This window comes from Arachis hypogaea, chromosome 2, assembly GCF_003086295.3.
Source record: "Arachis hypogaea cultivar Tifrunner chromosome 2, arahy.Tifrunner.gnm2.J5K5, whole genome shotgun sequence".
Taxonomy (NCBI): Eukaryota; Viridiplantae; Streptophyta; class Magnoliopsida; order Fabales; family Fabaceae; genus Arachis; species Arachis hypogaea.
The window spans coordinates 103,042,533-103,063,294 of NC_092037.1; the positions used below are offsets into that span (position 1 = coordinate 103,042,533).

General features: G+C 30.4%; 3 protein-coding genes across 4 annotated transcripts; 1 reads left to right on the forward strand and 2 right to left on the reverse strand.

Moving 5' to 3' along the window:
- The first annotated feature begins 1,184 nt into the window (after positions 1–1,184).
- Positions 1,185–4,389, forward strand: LOC112760856 (serine/threonine-protein kinase-like protein CCR1). Its single transcript, XM_025808148.2, has one exon. The coding sequence runs from the start codon at positions 1,690–1,692 to the stop codon at positions 4,099–4,101; it is 2,412 nt and encodes an 803-aa protein (XP_025663933.2). The 5' UTR covers positions 1,185–1,689; the 3' UTR covers positions 4,102–4,389.
- Positions 4,390–5,015: 626 nt separating this feature from the next.
- On the reverse strand, positions 5,016–8,250 carry LOC112760872 (putative serine/threonine-protein kinase). Its single transcript, XM_072210879.1, has 6 exons — positions 8,031–8,250; positions 7,788–7,924; positions 7,430–7,696; positions 6,094–6,272; positions 5,858–6,005; positions 5,016–5,709 (listed from the first exon to the last, which is right to left on the reverse strand). Exons 1-6 carry the CDS (start codon positions 8,224–8,226, stop codon positions 5,353–5,355), a joined length of 1,284 nt encoding a protein of 427 aa, XP_072066980.1. The 5' UTR covers positions 8,227–8,250; the 3' UTR covers positions 5,016–5,352.
- Positions 8,251–11,981: 3,731 nt separating this feature from the next.
- Positions 11,982–15,815, reverse strand: LOC112760889 (uncharacterized). Of its 2 annotated transcripts, none has more exons than XM_072207620.1 (5): positions 14,535–15,815; positions 14,275–14,319; positions 12,910–13,152; positions 12,671–12,835; positions 11,982–12,594 (listed from the first exon to the last, which is right to left on the reverse strand). In XM_072207620.1, the coding sequence occupies exons 3-5, from the start codon at positions 13,000–13,002 to the stop codon at positions 12,490–12,492; spliced, it is 363 nt and encodes a 120-aa protein (XP_072063721.1). In that variant the 5' UTR covers positions 13,003–13,152; positions 14,275–14,319; positions 14,535–15,815; the 3' UTR covers positions 11,982–12,489. The 2 variants fall into 2 exon arrangements, with proteins under 2 accessions (XP_072063721.1, XP_029149775.1); XM_029293942.2 differs by having other exon boundaries at positions 12,910–13,299.
- Positions 15,816–20,762: the final 4,947 nt, after the last annotated feature.

Sequence of the window (20,762 nt, forward strand, 5' to 3'; positions counted from 1 at the left end):
ATTTATTAATTATTATATTAATTAATAAGTATTAAATAAAATAAGTTCTAATTATTTTTTATTAATTTATTTTGGTTATCCAACATTTTTCAAAAATAAATAGCTAGTATGAACCCTCCAAGAATACTGAGATAATAATAATAATAAAAATATATATATAACACCTAACTAAGGTGCTGTATTATTTCTCTTGTATGTGTATATGATGTTTCTGAATACACTAATGTGTTCATAGGACAAATAAAGTACCTTCCAAAATCACATAAATAACTGAAGTAAAAGAAGGTGCGAGGATTATGTATATATGTGGTGGCTTTTCATTGCCGAATGGAAGAATGAATGAACCTACACGATGCTCTTCATGTAAACTTTCAATTTCCACGCAGCTCCGAACTTCGAAGGTGAGAAGAGAAGTAAATTAAACAAGAAGCTAGAATCTCCTTTCATTTTTCCTATGCCTTCTTTGTTATAATTATTAATACGTAGCTCCTTTACTACATTAATATCATATGTTATTGGTGTATATAAAAACTTCTTACAGCTGTCAGATGTCGTTGATTTATTTATTTATTGAACATATACAATTCTTGTTATTGTTTAATAGTTTCTGCAAATACTTTATTATTGTTATACCTAATAATTATTAGTCAAACCTAACTCAAATAATATATAGACATAGATGAGTAATTATATTATAACTACAAAGTAAAGTACTATGACTATGAGTACTATAAAACAGTAAAATATATATAATTAAATACAATAATGAATGCAATATCTTAATTCAAGTTGTAATTCCTGATACGTGGTTCATTGCCGAAAGAGAGAAAGGCATTGAAGATTTGAAGTGCACAATGAAGCAAAAAGTGGCACATAATTCACTTACATCAGAAGTCACTAAAGAATCAAAAGATGAAGAAGGTGCAATCCCCTTTTATCCTTTTAAAAAGCTGCAAAGACCCATATACACTTTATAGTCTCTACCAATAATCCCACTTGAATGACATTATAAGTAATTTAATTTATCTCATTACCAACTCTTTTAGTATTATTAATTAGATTAAACTTGGAGATCATGTGAATCTTATATCATATTTAAAAAAAAAATGAAATACAGAATTGGAAGTTGATGCATGGTGCAGTGGACAGCATAGAGAGGGCAGAGGAGAGGCTACTTTGTTTGCCGTTTACTGGTCAGGAAGGACCCCATCTTCTGCGTGTTGATAAAATCTCTTTTAGATACTTGCCCCACTTTCTACAACCTACCCATTCATTTCCTTTCTTCTTCTTCACAAAACAATATTTTAAGCCTTTCATTCACTAAACTTGTGCCATCTACCAACAAGTAAATTTTTCAACTGACTCAAGTCATTTGGTTATTGTAACTAAGCTAAGTGAATGGTAAAAACTGAAATGTTGAGGAACAAAAGATATTGATTTCTTGTGCAGTAAGTTACTTTTTCCTTAATGAGCATCAAATCATGAAGATGGGGAATCATGTTACGTGCATGTACTTTACAATTTTTACTGTTTCGAAAGAGGATCTATGTGCGCTAACAATAATACTTGGGAGACAGAATCTGAAGCGTGGACAAAAACAGGAACCAAAGCTAATAAGACACAATTATTAGCAAGAAAGGGAAGTTGACAGTAACTAAACCAGTTCGGTACATTCAGCTTGTAACGGTTATGACCTCTCTTTTGTGTTTCTGGTGCTTCTTCATTGTATACCATCATACTCAACAGAGCTCTTTTTGTGTTCGTGTCTTCCATGAATCAAACCCCATCTCAACCATGCTCCAAGTTTCAATCTTTCTCCATTTTTTGTTCTTATTCTTCATTTCTGCAACTGCCTTTGGAACCATGGGACCAATCTCTGCATCCTTCGGAAAAGACGAGCTCTTCTGCGCCATCGACGCTAGCGGCAATCAAAACATTCTATGCTTCGGAAACAACGTAACTTCACAAGCTCCATCACAATCCAATTCATCATCATCGTCTTCTTCTTCACTACCTTATTTCACCAGCGTTCCTGCCATGTCAGGGCTTTCCGGGGGCGAAGGTTTTTTCTGCGGCATTTTAGCGAATACCTCACAGGCTTTTTGCTGGGGCGCCGGAAAACCTGCAGGTGATCCCGTTCTGGTGCCGCCAGCGTACCGGAACACCGCGTACTCCCGCATTGCCGCCGGAAAGTCCCACGTCTGCGCCGTCAGAGGATCCTACTTCGCCGATCGAGCTTCCGGCAGCGTGGATTGCTGGGAAGTCGCTCAGACGCGGAACAACACGTTCTACGCCAAGCAGAGCCTTGCGTTCTACGACCAATCCGTTAGCAACCTGGAGCTGAACGACGTGGTTTCCGGCGAGGATTTCGCTTGCGGGAGCGTTAGAGACGGAGGCCTCGTCTGCTGGGGTCCAAATTCGAAGAGTCTCCAAGTTTCCAACGTTTCCGATAGCTTCTCTGTTTTGGCTTCAGGAAGAAACGCGATTTGCGGAGTTTCAAACTCTTCTGGCGAGTTGAAATGCTGGGGCGAGGCGAGTTCATATTGGGATCCTGAATCAGCGGGACGGGTTCAGGTGGTTTCTCTGTCTGCAGGTTCGAAGCATTTCTGTGGGATCAGAAAAGACAGTCATGTTGTGGAGTGTTGGGGTGCCTCAGATTCGTCTGTGGTTCCAAAAGGTTATGGCTTTTTGGCCATTGCTTCTTCGGATTACACAACTTGTGGGATCAGAGAAGATGATCTTTTGCTTGATTGTTGGGTGGTGAACGCATCAAAACCCAATTTTGACTCTCCCTTGGAGCTTTCAAGCCCTGGGCTTTGTCAAAAGGAGTCTTGCGGTGTTGGGGAGTTTGCTTTCAATGTGAGTGTTCTTAATGAGCCTGATTTGAGCAGCTTGTGTGTGAGGCAGGATTTGAGGATATGTTCACCTTGTGGCTCTAATTGCTCTCGGGGTTTGTTCTTGTCTAGTCCTTGTGGTTTGAGCAATGACAGGGTGTGCACTCCTTGTTCTCTTTGCCAGAATAGCTCTTGCTGGGGTGTTTGTGGGATCCACCCAACTTCAGGGTTGCACTTGCACCATTTGCTTCGCTGGGTGCTCATAATTGGATCTTCTGCCTTGGGAGTCCTGCTGATTTTGGTTTGTGGCTTGGTGGCGCGGGGGCGGAGGAGGAAGGGGACAAAGAAGCAATCCAACAAGTCTTGCATGGGGAAGATGGAGCAGGAGGATGATGGCGATTTGAATGGCCTTAACTCGACTCCTTCAATTGCTTCGTGTCCAGGGGTGCCTCAGGTTTTCCGGCTTTCGGAGTTGAAAGATGCTACAAATGGATTCAAAGAGTTCAATGAGCTTGGAAGGGGGAGTTATGGGTTTGTTTACAAGGCTGCTTTGGCAGACGGCAGAGTGGTTGCTGTGAAGAGGGCTAATGCAGCCACAATTATACACACCAACAACCGCGATTTTGAGATGGAGCTTGAAATCTTGTGCAAGATTAGACATTGTAATATCGTTAACCTGGTTGGTTATTGCGCGGAGATGGGGGAAAGGTTGCTTGTTTACGAGTATATGCCTCATGGAACACTTTATGATCATCTCCATGGTGGCCTTTCTCCTCTTAATTGGACCCTCAGGTTGAAGATTGCTATGCAGGCTGCCAAGGGCCTCGAGTACCTTCACAGGGAGCTTTCACCTCCCATCCCCCACAGGGATCTCAACACCTCAAACATTCTCTTGGATTCAGACTGGGGAGCTCGCATTTCGGATTTTGGACTCATCACTTCCACTGACAAGGACCTTCGTGGGGACTTGGAAACTGATGTTTATAATTTTGGGATTGTGTTGCTTGAGATTCTAAGTGGCAGGAAAGCTTGTGACCCAGATTTCAATCCTCCGGACATAGTAGAGTGGGCAGTGCCATTGATCAAACAGGGCAAGGCGGCTGCTATACTCGATCGCTGCACGCCTCTGCCCAGAAACGTTGAGCCTTTGCTTAGGCTTGCCGATATAGCTGAGCTTTCTGTCAGACACAATCCGGCAGACCGTCCACCTCTGCCGGATATAGCATCTTGGTTGGAGCAAATCGTCAAGGACGGATTAATTTTATAGAAAGTAATCAATCTTGCTCTCCATGCTCATCCTTTTCATTTCAGAAAAACATTTCTCATATCAATTCTGCAATTGTAAATTAAACTTGCCGCCCCTTATTCATTTATCATAATCTTCACAAAGTGAACATGGCATTATTGCACCATACCAAATTGTTTTACATGTATATCATGATATGGAAAATTTTCCTGTAATAGGAGCCTAAAGACACTGTCATATATGTATATCAGTGAAACTTTTCCTTTGGTCAGCCTTTTAGTGATTCAATAAATGTGCAATTTTGTTCTATCATGAAAGCATTAGTCTCTGGTTATTTAGCTATTCATATTTAGATATTCTCACTACTCTTATGCTTCTAGCACTACCATTAGTTTTGTTATGTACTTTGTAACAGGGCTGTTAAACTATGATTTTCTTATTCTTGATTTCTAGCTATTGGGCAGAGCATTACCAAAACTTCATTTGTCTTTGTCCACAAATCAAATAAAATGATTTTTTTTAAGAACAACTAAAAAAGAAAAAGATCATCTATCAATAAAAATGTTGAAATTGGAATTAGAAAACAGCCTACTATGAATAGACCCTATTGAGTATTGACCTTGACTAAAATGACTTTGTCATGTGAACAGAAACTTGGTTTAACTTAAACATTGAACACATGCCCAGATTGGTCAGACTTGGCAATTGTATTGTAGTCTCTCAGAAACCAACTGAATAATACCAAACTATGAATATGGAATATTTAATAGTCAAAGCTAATATCCTAACTCAGGTCATGGTCTCATGGATTTCCTATACCAAGTAAAAATCTATCCGTTCTCTATTTTAAAAAAAAAAGTTTAATCAAATGCATCGTAGAATTGTGTGATGTGAAAGCCATCCATGTGATCCTACTAATTAGAAAATCATCACACTATACAAAGTTATTTTATTGCAAATTGGAGAGAGGGGGAAAATAAAAAGGCCAGCAAGTCTATGCTCAAACTGCCACATTGTTTTGGTCCACCAATCGGAAGCAATTGAACAAAGAACTTGGAAGAAACCAATGGACTACTTATATTACACGATGAAACCAAAAGACACAAAAGTGTATATTGGAATAGTCTTATTATTTTGGATACAAAGAAAAAGAAAAATTCTCATTTCCTGTAAAACAATCTTACTATACATGACTAAAAAGAGAATGAACACTCGCAGAAAAAAAAAGAAGAACAAAGAAGACTCGATCAAAGAATGTTAGGGGTGACCAAACTAACGACCAACATTCATCATAGTAGTCAAAATGGAGCTTGGACTTGCAGCAAAGGTTGCTCCACTGTAACTTGATGATTCCTTTGATGAGTGCATTGCTCCTTCTTGTTTCTTGATTCTAATGTTCCTAAGATCAGCAACAAAGCCAGGTTTGGAAATGCGAATGTCATTCATGTCAGCATTGTTGTTGGTCAACATCTCCACAACCTCTAACATTATTGGCCTCAGCTTTGCTGTTTCTTGCACGCAAAGCAAACCCACCTTCAAGAATCTAATCACCTCTTCCGCCGAAAAGTTCATATTAAGCATAGGATCCACCATTCTTATTAGGTTGTTCTCTTCATATGCTTTCCATGCCTACAAATTATATACACCTTTTTCACTTTGACCAGCTAGTGAAACAAGTTAATCCCATTTGACATCATATAATATTCTTAAATATTCTCCTAAGTTTTAATTATTAAATGATGTAAAATAGAGATATTTTTAATTTATCTTTGTATACCTTTTGTACGATGAAACGATCAGTATCTTGATAGGCATCCACAACTGGTAGACCACTAACAATTTGTAAAAGCAAAACTCCAAAACTATAAACATCTGATTTTCTTGTGAATCGTCCAGAACTAGCATATTCTGGTGCAAGATAACCCCTGCATGCATAAGAAGAAAAGGAATGAAGTTAAAAGGATGTTAGATATGAAAAAGTTTTGTTGATGGTTAGTGTTACTAGTGACTTACAATGTCCCTGCTACTTTAGTACTAATATAAGACGTTTCGTCTCTTAAAAGTTTAGCTAAGCCAAAGTCAGAAATCTTAGGCATAAAATTAGTATCAAGGAGTATGTTACTGGCTTTGATGTCTCTATGGACAACGTGAGGCCTAAGGTGTTGATGGAGATAGGTAAGGCCGTGAGCACACTGGAAATGGAAAAAAAAAAAAAAAAAAAAAAAAAAAAAAAAAAAAAAAAAAAAAAAAAAAAAAAAAAAAAAAAAAAAAAAAAAAAAAAAAAAAAAAAAAAAAAAAACCTAACAAAGTAAGAAAAGAAAATAGATACAGCTAAGGCTGACTGTGCAAACTGGAGAACTTAGCCTCATATTTATAGTCTAGGCCACCCACTCCATTTGCTATCCTGAGCAATGTGGGACTAATTCAACCAAATCCTAACAATCTCCACCTTGATTGAAATAGTCACACATCTTCAGCTTCCATTGTCAACACCGACAATTCTTTGCTGCCATTGTCTATACCGACAATCATAGTTCAGAGAACTATCATACTCCACCATGAAAGTATACTCACTTGGAATTAGACCACTCCAAGCATTTCACCTTGGTACAGATCGAAACCTTGCTGAAAATTCATGGTGCAACTTCCAAATTGGCTTTTCCTGGAAGTTCTTCAGCCATCGACCTAACTCCGCCACACACCTTGCATCTCAACGCCAACCAATGCCCGTGTGCAATTGTGGACCCGATTGCCACAACTCATCCTTATCCATGGCAGTGCGGTAATACCATGAGGATCGCCTTGTGCAAACCTGATTGTATCAACATATCCTTGACTTGTATTTGCCACAAGCCAAAATTGATTCTTCCATCAAATTTCTCTATTTCAAACTTCACAGCACTTGAATATCCTGACATTGTTGCAACCGTATACTGGAATAGTATAACTCAACTGTGCACTAGGAAGGGTCCCCAGGAAAGAGAGGTGGGTCACAATGGACACACTTAAATACCAAGTCTTTCCTTAGCCAGAACCTTTCCAAACAGCACTCTCACAGTGTCACACTGTCTTCCAGCAACAACAACAACAACCAAAGATCAACCTCAAGCCACAGGGACAAAATTCTTTTCTGATGTGGAAGGTCAGACTAGGCTGCAACCACAGAGCATACTAAGAATAAATCTCACCGAACCGAAGCTCTGATACCACTTGTTGGGAATAAGACACAATTCCCCCTTGAGAAAACACCTTTGACAGAGAAATAAAATAGACACAATCACAACACAAGAATTTAACGTGGAAACTCCAATTACCGGAGAAAAAACCACGGCCGTTGTCAAATGACAACCACTTCCTTCCTTGCTTCCCACTTGAATCTCATCCTCCCTTCCTCCGAACGCAAACAGGTTTGGTAAAGACTATTGTTGTCCATGTACTCATACACCAAATATCTATGAGCTCCTTCCACGCAACACCCTCCCAGTCTAACAAGATTTTGGTGCCTGATATTTGCAAGGGAAGCCAATTCCGCCACGAATTCACTCTCTCCTCGCATCGATTCCACCTCAATCGAAACTACCTTCACGGCCACCAGACTCCCATCAGCAAGCCTTCCCTTCAAAAGTCAAAAGTCAAAACAACTCTTTGCTTAATTAAAATGTTCTTGTTCATTCAGAGTTATTATTAGTTGAAGAATATAATGTAACCTTGTACACAGTACCAAAGCCTCCTTCTCCAACCTTGTCTGAGGTTTGAAAATTGCGAGTGGCTGTTTTCAGTTGGTTATAAGTGAAGACACGAAAGGCTCCATCATCGTCCTCATCAATAACATCATTCTCACCCTCTGCATGCACTCTCTAGCTACTGTAAGTAACTTGACATATATTAAAGATGATCATAAAAAAAAATATATATATATATAAAGTCGCATTATTATGATACATAGATACCGTTGTTGTTGTTTTGTTGATTGGAAGACGCTGAGAAACAAGCAAAAAGAGAAAAAGGGTTCTTCATGTCTGAATGAACTGTTGGTTGTGGAGACGAAGAAGGAATTAAATGGGATGGAAGGATGGTGTTTAAGTGAACGAAGAGACGGCCAAATAAATTAGGCATAAATCCTCTGAGAACACATTCTTCACTCATCCATTTCTTTCTTTATTCATGCAATTGGACACTTGTGACCATTTCCTTTTAATTTGGAAGTTTCTGACGTGTTAAACTAAATATAAAAGGGTGAATACCCATGCCTTCATAATTTTTTTTAAAGACTAAGAGCTCTTACAAAAAAATATTCATTTCGATTCTTAAAAAAAATAATTAAAAATCTAATAATTATTCACTAAAAAATAACAAAATTTCTAAAAAAAATATTTTTAATTTTAATTAATTTTTAATAAATAAATCAATAATTTAAAATATTATATAAATTTATTTTGTTAATAAAAAAAATTAACAAAAAAATTATTTAGTCTCATAAAAATAAAATTTAAGAATTAAAAAAAATATTTTTATAAAGGATTTTTTTTCAATATAAAAAGATCTAGTAGTAATAGGACTACACAATGTTTTATTTAATTTATATACACACTTATTTTCAAAAAACATTCGGCCATCAACATAATTTATTATTTTTTATTATCACTTTTCACTATTAATCTAATTTTTTTTTTGTTTTAAAATTCAATAACATATTTTTTAACTCACACTTTTAAAATTAATAATTAATTAATGATAAAATATAATAAATTATATTGGTTCTCTAACAATAATCTTTTCAATTTCTTGCTAAATTTTTTCTATTATATTACACTTTGAGGAACTTCTTTAAAAGTTTAATTCCATCCTAATACATTCTTTCTTTTAATTCTTTTAGCATTAATATATTAAGAGTAAAAAGATAATACTTTGGTCCCTTAATATGTTATATTATAAGATAATGCAAATTTTCTGTTTAAAAATTTATCAAATAATAATTAAAATTAATTTTATGGAAATTTTATATGCAATTGGAGAATTTTAAATACCACAAACTATGAATCAATTTATTTTTAAAACATTCTTTCAAAAGATGGTGGTTAACTGGAGGAGTATTATTGTCGGAAGTGATATTGTAAGAAAAAAAAAATAATTACAATATATAGACCTTTTAAAAAAGAAAAAGAATATCGTATAAAAAATAAAATAAGATAATAATAATGTTGATTGTATTAATATTAATAGTGGTAGAAAAAATAATGATAATGATAAAATATGTGTAGATAACGGTGAAATTTTATTGTTAGTTATTTTGTGAAAGTTTATTAAAATGTGATAGATAAAATATATTATGGAGATTTTTTAAAAGTTCATTTAAAAAACACCCACAAATATATGTAAGTTTTATAGTGTAATCAAATTAAGTTTTTACTGGTGTATTTATGTGAAAATGATTATTGAAAAATAGTAAATAATTTAATATATTTAAATAAATTGTTATCTAATTAATAATACTTAACTATTAATTTTTATATATATAAAAATAATTGTATATGAGTTTTTATGTATCATTGTATACATATAGAAGTGAACTTTTATTAGATTTTATATATATATATATATATATATATATATATATATATATATATATATATATATATGGTACCTAATCTAATAAATATATTAAAAATATCTTTTTTAAAGATATTTATTTAGCTGTATTTTAAAAACATAATTTATGAAAAAAAAGAGTTGAAGGGAATAACAATACTTTTAGATAAAGATAATAATTTTATAATATGCTAAAATTAAATTTTACAATTCACCATTCAATAATAAAAAAAATCTTTATATAAAAATAATTATAAAATTTTTATTAGAATATTCACCATATATATTAGTATGAAAATTTGTATACAATTGTATTTATATAAAATTAATAATTAAAAATTATTAAATAATTTGTCTTATTTAACTAAATTAGTATCCAATAATTTTTAATTATTAACAAACTTCACATATGAAATCAAGTGAGTTTTTACTATATACTACAAAAGTTATAAATTTATGATGACCTTTAAGGATATAGGACATCAATTATCAATTAAAATACTTTTATTTAAAAAAATAATACTAAATAAAGAGAGAAAAAAATCAAAATTTATTTTATTTAGTATTTATTAATTAATAAATAAGATAAATTTTGATTTTTTTAACTAATTTTTTATGTTATTAAACATTTTCTTTAAAAAAAATAACCAAGACATTAAGCTTCCCTAACTAGAAATAACAAAATGTTGTCTTCTTCATGTGCCTACGCTAAACGCTATATATATATTTTTATTTTGGCAATTCATCAAAGCTGGATGTGTATGTCAATCATCAATTATTTAGGTTGTAAAGTCAACGGCCCGGCATCCGTGTCCTCTCTAAATTATCACTAGCAGCCATTAAGCATGATAGACGATTTAATTAGATAAAAATTATTCAGAGTGGTTTAGTGTGAAAGAGTTCATCAGATTCTATATATATATATATATATATATATATATATATATATATATATATATATATATATATAAAAGTTCAAGCTAAGCTGCATTATCGAATAGGTGAATGTACCAATTACGTCCTTTTCCACATGAAGAATGTGCACATTTTTAGGAAGATATTCAACATATTTTTCTTTCAGGCTTAACTACTATTGAATATGTTTTAATCGGCCATTATCCTTAACTGAGTCTATCCGAGGATATCTTAATTTGAGTAAACCCAATTTTTGTCCAATATTCTACAGTCAGATCAACTTGATTTGTTCCTTACATCACAAAAACCTATTAATATTATAAAAAGATATATTAACGTAATAGTAACTATTACATCACCAATAAAATTTAGAGAAAATACCACTCTCCTTCCCTACAAAATACTAAAATGATACTTCCCTCTCCTCTATTTATAAAATATATATTTTTCTTTTTTATAATTATTAAAAAATCTCATTTTAATCCATTTTAAATTTTTTTTGTGTTAGCTAATGTTAATTTTATTTATTTTTAAGAAAAAATAAATTATTTTTTACAAAAATATTTTTTAGTAAAAATTTTATCTTTTTTTTTATTAAATTTTGCTTAATAAAATACTTTTTAATAAATTTTTTTATTAATTAAATTATATTTTTATCAAAATATTTAAAAAAAATTATAATTAAATTATTTTTTCTAAGATATCTTTTAATAATTTTTTAATTATTAAATTATAATTTTACCAAAATTTTTGTTAACAAAGATTTTTTATTTAATGTTAAATAATATATATTGATATCGAAAAATTAATAGTAAAATATAAAAGAATTGTTAACGAAAATTTTGATAAAATTATAATTTAATAATTAAAAAAATTATTGAAAGATATCTTAGAAAAAAAATTTGATAAAAATACAATTTAATCAATAAAAAAATAATTTATTAAAGAGAATTTTGATAAGCAAAATGTAAAATAAAATTTTTGTTAAAGGATATTTTTATAAAAAATAATTTATTTTTTCTTAAAAAATAGATAAAATTAATATTAATTAACACAAAATTTAATAGGGATTAAAGAGAAAGATTTTTAAAAGTTATAAAGAAGGAGAATATATATTTTATAAATAAAAGAGAGGAAAGATTCATTTTAGTATCTCACACGGGAGAAGAATGGTATTTTCTCAAAAATTTATTATTTTTAATTAATATTTGACTAAAAAAAATATTTTTGTACTAAATTTTAAATTTTAATAATATAAAAATAAAATATTATTTCAAAGTATTGACTGAGATTAATAAAATATATTAATCCCAACATTTCTCCTAATGTAAATTATGTTTTATTAAGTATAATCATATTCAGGTTACTTGACTTACTTCTCATTTGCTCAACTATTATTGTACAACCCTCAACCTTTCATTTATGATATTTGATATATGACGTGTGACAAACCTTTGACTTGCATAATACTAACAATAACATACTCTATATATTGCAGCTGTCATTTAAATTAAATGAAAAATGAAAAAATAAAACAGAACAAAACAGACAAATAAATTCATGCTGTGTTGCTTCTAGATACCAATGGCTATGTAAGGAGCGGAATTAGGTAATAATAATTTTCTAAGTAAAGTCTATGATTAAGCTAATTAGTCAAGGCTGCTGCATGTAGCTAGGTTACTAATAAGTACCCAAAATTTCAGATTTTACATAGTAAGATATGATTATTAGAAAGTTTAAATGGAAAGTGCCTCAGTTATCAAACGAGTGCTTCTTGAGTCCCATGAGGCAATCAAACTTTGATGCATAGCATCCTCCATTATCTTCTTCGGCCGCGGATCAATCTGAAGGCATCGAGCCACTCTGGCTGAAAGTGTGGCTCTCCATCGAGGAATTGCTGATACGCTACATGTGGACGATGGGATAGCGCATAATTGCCACAAATGACAGCGGTAATGGATCTACCAACTGTCCTTTGTTGGGCAAACACCCCTGATGGTTCCACACAACCTAATATTAAAAGGTCAATTAATTTTTAAAAAGTTAAAAAAGATAACATATAAAATAAAATAAATAAGCTTCTTACATGATCATCAGTCACCATACGAAATGCATCATGTGAAGGCTCCAGTCGAGATTTCGTCAAAAGTGAGTAACAATTCCACATAAGTGGGAACCCCTGATGTACTACAGGATGAATATCTTTATAGCATACATGCATAACGGAAGGTAGATGGGAGAAAATAAATGCCTGCAAGAAAATTAGAACTGAGGGAAAATCTTAAGATAGAATAAATTATCCATGTTTGAATAATATTTATATACCTGCAAGGCGATGACGCAACCTTGAACGTTGGTGGATCCACTACGGTCTCTCTTTATTTTGAGAAGATTCGTGTGCATAGCCCTTAATGTCATCTACATTCTCAACCAATTGTAGGAATTTGGATGAGATTATGTTCGCTGATGCATCTTGCATTATCATAGATCCAATCGCCAACAATGCAGCTGCCCGACACTTCCGAAGCAATAAATGTGGGTCATTGTCAACCGGAGCACTTGCAAATTCTGATAGCCGGTTTAGATCAATAACATTTTTTTGTTTAGGGTGATCCGCCAATGGGACACCAACCAACTCTATGCATTGCGCGTCATCGTATAATTTTTTTTTATCCTTAATGAACACTGGTTTACCACCCCTCAACATAAGGACATCTTCAAGACCAAAAAATAATGTGGTGGCATTATATATATTTATTAAAGCATTAATCAATGGCATGACTACAATGACTTTAGGATAGTCACAATTGAACATAAACTCAAAACCGAAACCTGTCAACCGCTGCTACTTCACCCGTTGATGCAAATTGGTTTGGTAAAAATATACTTTTTCTCGGTTTGTTAAATTGGGAATAGCAGGAAATTAAAAGAGTAACACTTAAGATTAAACGAGCAATTGATCAAATCCTCTAACCTTAACACAACATCAAAACAGAAAAATCCCCAATCTTAAACTCACAAGGACACAAATCAGCCCAAGAATCATATATCTCGCACAAGTTCAAATTCAATATTCACTTAATCACAGACAACAATCAGCAAAACAAAGTATGAGCCCCAAAATCATCAATCAGCACCTAATTTGATCATTACTCTACATTAATTACATTTCACAGCCAGCAACATTTGAATAAATAGAAGTTAGGAAGGAAAGTTTGTTAAGATGAATTTTCTGTTTTGATTAGTTACAACAGAGAGCTATTCTCTGGATAGTTTCTTTCATTGTAATTCTTGGGAATTGGGGATATTCCCCTCCCTGATTGTGCAATAATACAATGTTATCTCAGTGATTAAGCTTTATCAGTTTATCAGAGAAAGAAATACACACTTAAGGATAGTGGACCCTCCAGGGAACTTAAGTTAAATCCTAGTGGAATTAGGCTAAAGTGCCCTCACCCTTTGTATTCTGTGTCTATTTCATTGGTAGACTTGATTCTTTAGTCTACTCTATCTCTACCTTGACACACTCTTAACATACACAAACCATTTATTTAAGTTCTTCAAACAACCTTAAAAAATCACTGCACAATTGAACCTATATTACACCATACTAAAATTCAAATTAAGTGTTCATTGTACCAAAGAACAAAAGTCTAATAATAGTAATGCATTAATATTAAAAAAACTTACAATTATATTGATTTGGGCCCGGCGCTTGATCTCGTGCTGCCATTTCTTTAGGAAAATGAAAATAACAACATATCAGCCACAAACCAAACACTAATAGCAGACATGCATTTTTGTATTATTCAATAGGAAACAAAAGGGTCACCAAAACACATACCTGCTACACATGCATACCCAACACATCATCACACAATTACATGTATACACAATCAAACTCAAATAATACCTTATTCAAAAAAAAAAAAATACATAATGACTATTACCTCATCAAAGTTCCATCATCAAAAACAAAATTCCAGCTAGTTTTTCCATCTTCTATGGGGCTAGCTATTTGGATCTAAGAGGCCAAGGTTGGGGCTGATAGTTTTTCCATCTTCTATGGGGCTAGCTATTTTGATCTAAGAGGCCAAGGTTAGGGCTGTTGTTGAAAGATGCAAATGGCATATTCTATTCTGGATTGAACTTTGGTTTGCAAGCTTGAGTGTAGGACTGATTGTGTTTGATAAAATGTAGAATCTGTTCTGGACTAGAATCAACAAATGAAGTTGCACACCATAAAAAACCGTTTTAGAATAAAATAATAAATAAATTATAAAGGACCAAAGATGAGGGTACTCCAAAAACTCTTATTAGATGCAACATAGGCAGTGGTTGATTCGATTCAATTGCCTAGGGCTGAGAAAGTGAGAGTTTAAATGTTAAACATAGGCAGTGCAAATTTTAATCAATTCAAAAAAAAAAAATACTACCGTACTATTTTACAAAATCATAACATTGCAATCAACAAATACAAATACACAATAGCTAACAAAGTATTGGTTTAATAAAATTTAAGGACAAAAAGAATTCAAATACAACAATGAAGTTTAAAAGTTCAATAGTCTACACAACTGAAAATAAAAAAAAATTTCATTAAAAGATAGCCAAGTTATACATTCTAATAATAAAGAGAACAATTCATACCATGATATATGTGCCCAAATCAATGAATCAACTCAAAGTTTAAGAGCATATAAGTCATGCTAATTACACAACTCAGCAAGAATATTAAGTAAATAAATATTTATCTCTCTATTCTTAAATCTTAGTTGGTACTTTGGCCAAAGAAAAAGGTAAATCTTGAATCATATCAGTTAACCTTCTATGTAACAATAAGAGCAAGACTGCAACTAGATCCGTCAATCCAGCAACCATCTAATCAACCCATTGACACATACATACATACATACTTAATCTATCATTTAGAACCATCTGATTAAAATAAATTTTAAGAATATAACACTCAACATGATAAAAAATAAAGACATCTATTCAATTCAGAATTACCTCATTAATAATTAATAATAGCAACAATAAATCCTAAGTAACAAGAAAGCCACGAATTTGAATCAAATGGAAAGCAACAAGAAATGGTGTTAAAAAGTCCAAGTAAAAAAAGAGACTCGACAAAATCAGACACCAAAATAAAATTAGAAGTGAAATATATTTAAGGAAGAAAGAAGAAAAAATCGAAATAGTGCTGAACAAGAGCAACAATGAATCAACAAACATAATGTAATTGGAAAATGTAATATCTTGAGAATGTGATATCTTGGAAGATGTAATATCTTGAGAATGTAATATCTTGGAAAATGTAATAAGTCATTGTAATGTTATGCGGTTATGCCACAATGAAAAATCTTATGTGTCTTTTGAAATTCAGTTTTCAATCAATATTTTAATTCGAATAATATTATTTAATTAAATTTTAGTTAAAATATATTTTAATTTATAATTAAATATGTTAGTAATTAAAATTAATTTAAATTTTAAATATTAAATTTTTATTAATTTTTTAAAAATAAATTTATTATTTTATATTTAAGTTTTTTTATTGTCATTATTAAATGAGTCATGCTATTTTATTTTTATTTCGAGCGATTTACATATTAACTCAAAACTCATTTATCATCAGTATCGAATAAAATTTTAATAAGATTATACCAATATTTGAATTAAACAAATACTTAAATTCTTTTAGTGTCTAAAGTGTTTTTTAAGAGGTGTTTTACCATTTATTTTACTAATATCATTTTCAAAAATACTTAAATTATTTTAGCTACATATTTTAAAGAAATAGATTATATTTTTGTCTATTATTTCACTTCTTTGTTAATAATATCTGTTTAAACAAATATTTAAATATTTTTTAGCAAAATGCATGTAATGAATTATATTCATTTATTTTGTAATTTTTTTATTTTAATATTTTGCTAAAAGATTTACAATAAATATAAATTAAATAATAAAAATTAAATTATTTGGTTATCGGAACCTCTTTTTTGTAAGTTTTAAATTTTTGTTGACTAGTATCATTTTAAAAAATATTTAAATCCTTTTAACAAAATACAAGACAATTTATTTTACACGTAAATTTTTTTAGTGTCTAAAGTATTTTTTAAGAGGTGTTTTGCCATTTTTTTTACTAATATCATTTTCAAAAATACTTAAACTATTTTAGCTACATATTTTGAAAAAGTAGATTTTTTTTGTCTATTATTTCACTTCTTTGTTTATAATATCTGTTTAAACAAATATTTAAATATTTTTTTAGCAAAAAGCACGTACTGAATTATATTCATTTATTCTATAATTTTTTTATTTTAATATTTTACTAAAAGATTTATAATAAATATAAATTAAATAATAAAAATTAAATTATTTCGTTACCGAACACGATAACCCCCTTTTTTGTAAATTTTAAATTTTTTTACTAGTATCATTTTAAAAAATATTTAAATCCTTTTAGCAAAATACACAAAAATTTATTTTACACGTAAATTTTTTTAGTGTCTAAAATGTTTTTTAAGAGGTATTTTGTCATTTTTTTACTAATATTATTTTCAAAAATACTTAAAATTATTTTAGCTACATGTTTTGAAGAAATAGATTATTTTTTTTGTCTATTATTTCAATTCTTTGTTAATAATATCTGTTTAAACCAATATTTAAATATTTTTTAGCAAAATGCATGTAATGAATTATATTCATTTATTCTGTATTTTTTTTTATTTTAATATTTTGTTAAAAGATTTACAATAAATATAAATTAAACAATAAAAATTAAATTATTTAGTTACCGTGTTCGGTAACCTCTCTTTTGTAAGTTTTAATTTTTTTTACTAGTATCATTTTAAAAAATATTTAAATTCTTTTAGCAAAATATACGACAATTTATTTTATACGTAAATTCTTTTTGTGTCAAAAATGTTTTTTAAGAGTTGTTTTGGTATTTCTTTTTACTAATATTATTTTCAAAAATACTTAAATTATTTTAGCTACATATTTTGAAGAAATAGATTATTTTTTCTTGTCTATTATTTCACTTCTTTGTTAATAATATCTGTTTAAACAAATATTTAAATATTTTTTTAGCAAAATGCATGTAATGAATTATATTCCTTTATTCTGTAATTTTTTATTTTAATATTTTTCTCAAAGATTTGCAATAAATATAAATCAAATAATAAAAATTAAATTATTTGGTTATCGAACACGGTAACCTCTTTTTTGTAAGCTTTAAATTTTTTTTACTAGTATCATTTTAAAAAATATTTAAATTCTTTTAGCAAAATACACAATAATTTATTTTACACGTAAATTCTTTTAGTGTCTAAAGTATTTTTTAAGAGGTGTTTTGCCATTTTTTTTACTAATATCATTTTCAAAAATACTTAAATTATTTTAGCTACATATTTTGAAAAAAAAAATTTTTGTCTATTATTTCATTAATAATATCTGTTTAAATCAATATTTAAATATTTTTTAGCAAAATGCATGTAATGAATTATATTCATTTATTCTGTAATTCTTTTTATTTTAATATTTTGCTAAAAGATTTAGCATAAATATAAATTAAATAATAAAAATTAAATTATTTGGCTACTCAACGCGGGAATCTCTTTTTTGTAAGTTTTAAAATTTTTTTACTAGTCTCATTTTAAAAAATATTTAAATTCTTTTAATATTGATTTTCCTTCAATATACTTCATATTGACAAGATTTCTAATTAAGAATGCTTTATTTTGTACATTTTTCTTCTTATATAACTGTTTCAATTTATTCGACATTTTTTCGGCATTCGTTTCGGTGTCAACACGTAGATACACGCTAAAATCAAGCCATTGCCTAATCAAAGCAACTATCTTCCGATTTCAACTTCTTTCATTCAACATCAGATTTAGTACTTTTGGATTTTTATTATCCCCCTCCACATGATCATACAGGTCCTTACTTCCAAATCGAATAATTTTGGTAATTCAATTTGACCATATTTGGCACATGAGTATTTTTCTCTATTTGACCATATTTGGCACATGAATATTTTTCTCTATTTAATCGAGATAAACAACCAAAGCTCTGATACCACTTTATTAGGAAAACTCAACAAAGGTTGAAACAAGAACCTGTCTAACAGCGGAAGCACCAAAAATAATTTTTTCACAACTTGTGTGATTAAATAGGCAATACCAAAGATACTACAAACAGCCAATATAATGACAGAAATTAAATAATTAGACACAAGAATTTTAACGTGAAAAAATCTCTAAAAGAGGGACAAAAAATCCACAGAACCTAGTCCAGTAAAATATTTCACTATCAGAACAATGAGTACATAAACAATCTTCTTAGTGATACTAGAACATCTCAACAATCAACAAAATATATTATCAAAATTGTTAGAATCAACATAAATCTTCATAAAGTGGGTATCTCAAATCAAACAAAAAAAAACAACTAATAAATTATATCATAATATTATCTCTACACTAAGAATAACATACTAAAATTTCATAAAAAAAATAAAATAAATTTACCAGTTTAATCAAAACACATTGTAATCAGAGCACATTATAACTGCCATTTTCCCCATTTTTCTCTTCTCTTTGGGGTTGCAAAACCCTCCTCGTTTTGCTTTCTTTCAAAAATTGAAAGAAGCCTCGTGCTTTCTCTCTCTTTCCTCCTCGTGGCTTAAAGCCATTTTTTTTCTTTATTATTATTTTTTTTAAAAAATTGTAGACTCCACTTAATTGAAACCTACCAACACTCTGCAATCTAACAACAATAATAATAAGAGAAAATGACAAATAAATATTTGACCTTTTAATCTATAAATCTTGAAATGTTTAAAAATTTAAAAATATATTTAAGTTATTAATTTTTTTAAAATTTAGACATATAAGTCTCTTATATTTATTTAGGTCCGTCAGACTCAACAAAAAATCAAACATGACTCTTATTGTACTGACATGGTTGATACGAATACACACGTAAAAGAATTTTTAAAATTGACAAATTTGACTTAAGGATCGATATGTTCAAATTTTGAAAAGATCCAAGACTTAAATATATTTTTAAATCTTCAAAGACTTAAATGTTTGCTGACAAAAAAGTCAAGGATTAATTTGTCATTTTTTTAATAATAAATATTTTGTGGCATTTTTGTCTCGGTATTTTGCCATGCATATAAGTGGATAGTTGGAAAACAGTAGTAGGTCAGTGCAATTTTGGTCATTTAGAAATAATGAGAGTGGAAAAACAAAACCAGCCAACTATGAGCCTATGATAAGAGGAATCTTTATTGGATTAATAATGATATTTAGAAGATTTAAGGCCATATTTTGAGCGAAATCATAGGATTATAGGAACAAGCAATCTTAAAAGAGGAGGATATGTAATGATTTGCTGCTTAACTATTCAACAATCAGCATACTAGCTTGTCTTTATATGTATATTGTAATAGTAGCAGACTAGCAGTAGTGGTGAAATACACGTGTATGGCACCACCCTAAACCCCCACCCACTTAATCTCCCCTTTAGAAACTGCTACAGATCCCTCTATTTGGGGTCATTGCCGAGCCGTTGAAACTGATTTTCATTGTCATAATTGTTTTCTACTTTGTGAATTGTAATCAAGTCGCCAAAGTGTCACATCTTATGCTATAATGAATCACCTTAAAATAAAGGGAGGAACAAAATCAAATAGTTCAATATAATAGGTCAATTGTTAAACTATATATAGTAGCATGCCAAATGTATGTTGCTGCATATTAGTAACAACCTTCAATTCATAATTTACTAAGATTGCGAGCTTATTATGATTTATGAACTTAGCTTGATAAAAAGGAAGCTCAAAATAAGTAAGCAGACAGATTTGTAAACATTACAAGAAGGAAAACACTATAATGGAGTGGGAATACCAGCTAAATTAAGTTATTAGTTGGGGTCAGTCAAGTCAGTTTGAGCTGTATTTTAGCCATTCAAAATAATTATTGCACTGAAAAATTAATAGATAGGAATATGTAAAGAAAGAACAACTCATTTCAAATTGAATAAAAATTTGAAAGTATAATTTTGATAAAAAAAAAAAAGTTGGAGATGTTAACTTAACTAAAATGATGATCAAATTAAGGCCGCAATTGGAATAGGCTACAGAGGAATGACGTGTAGAA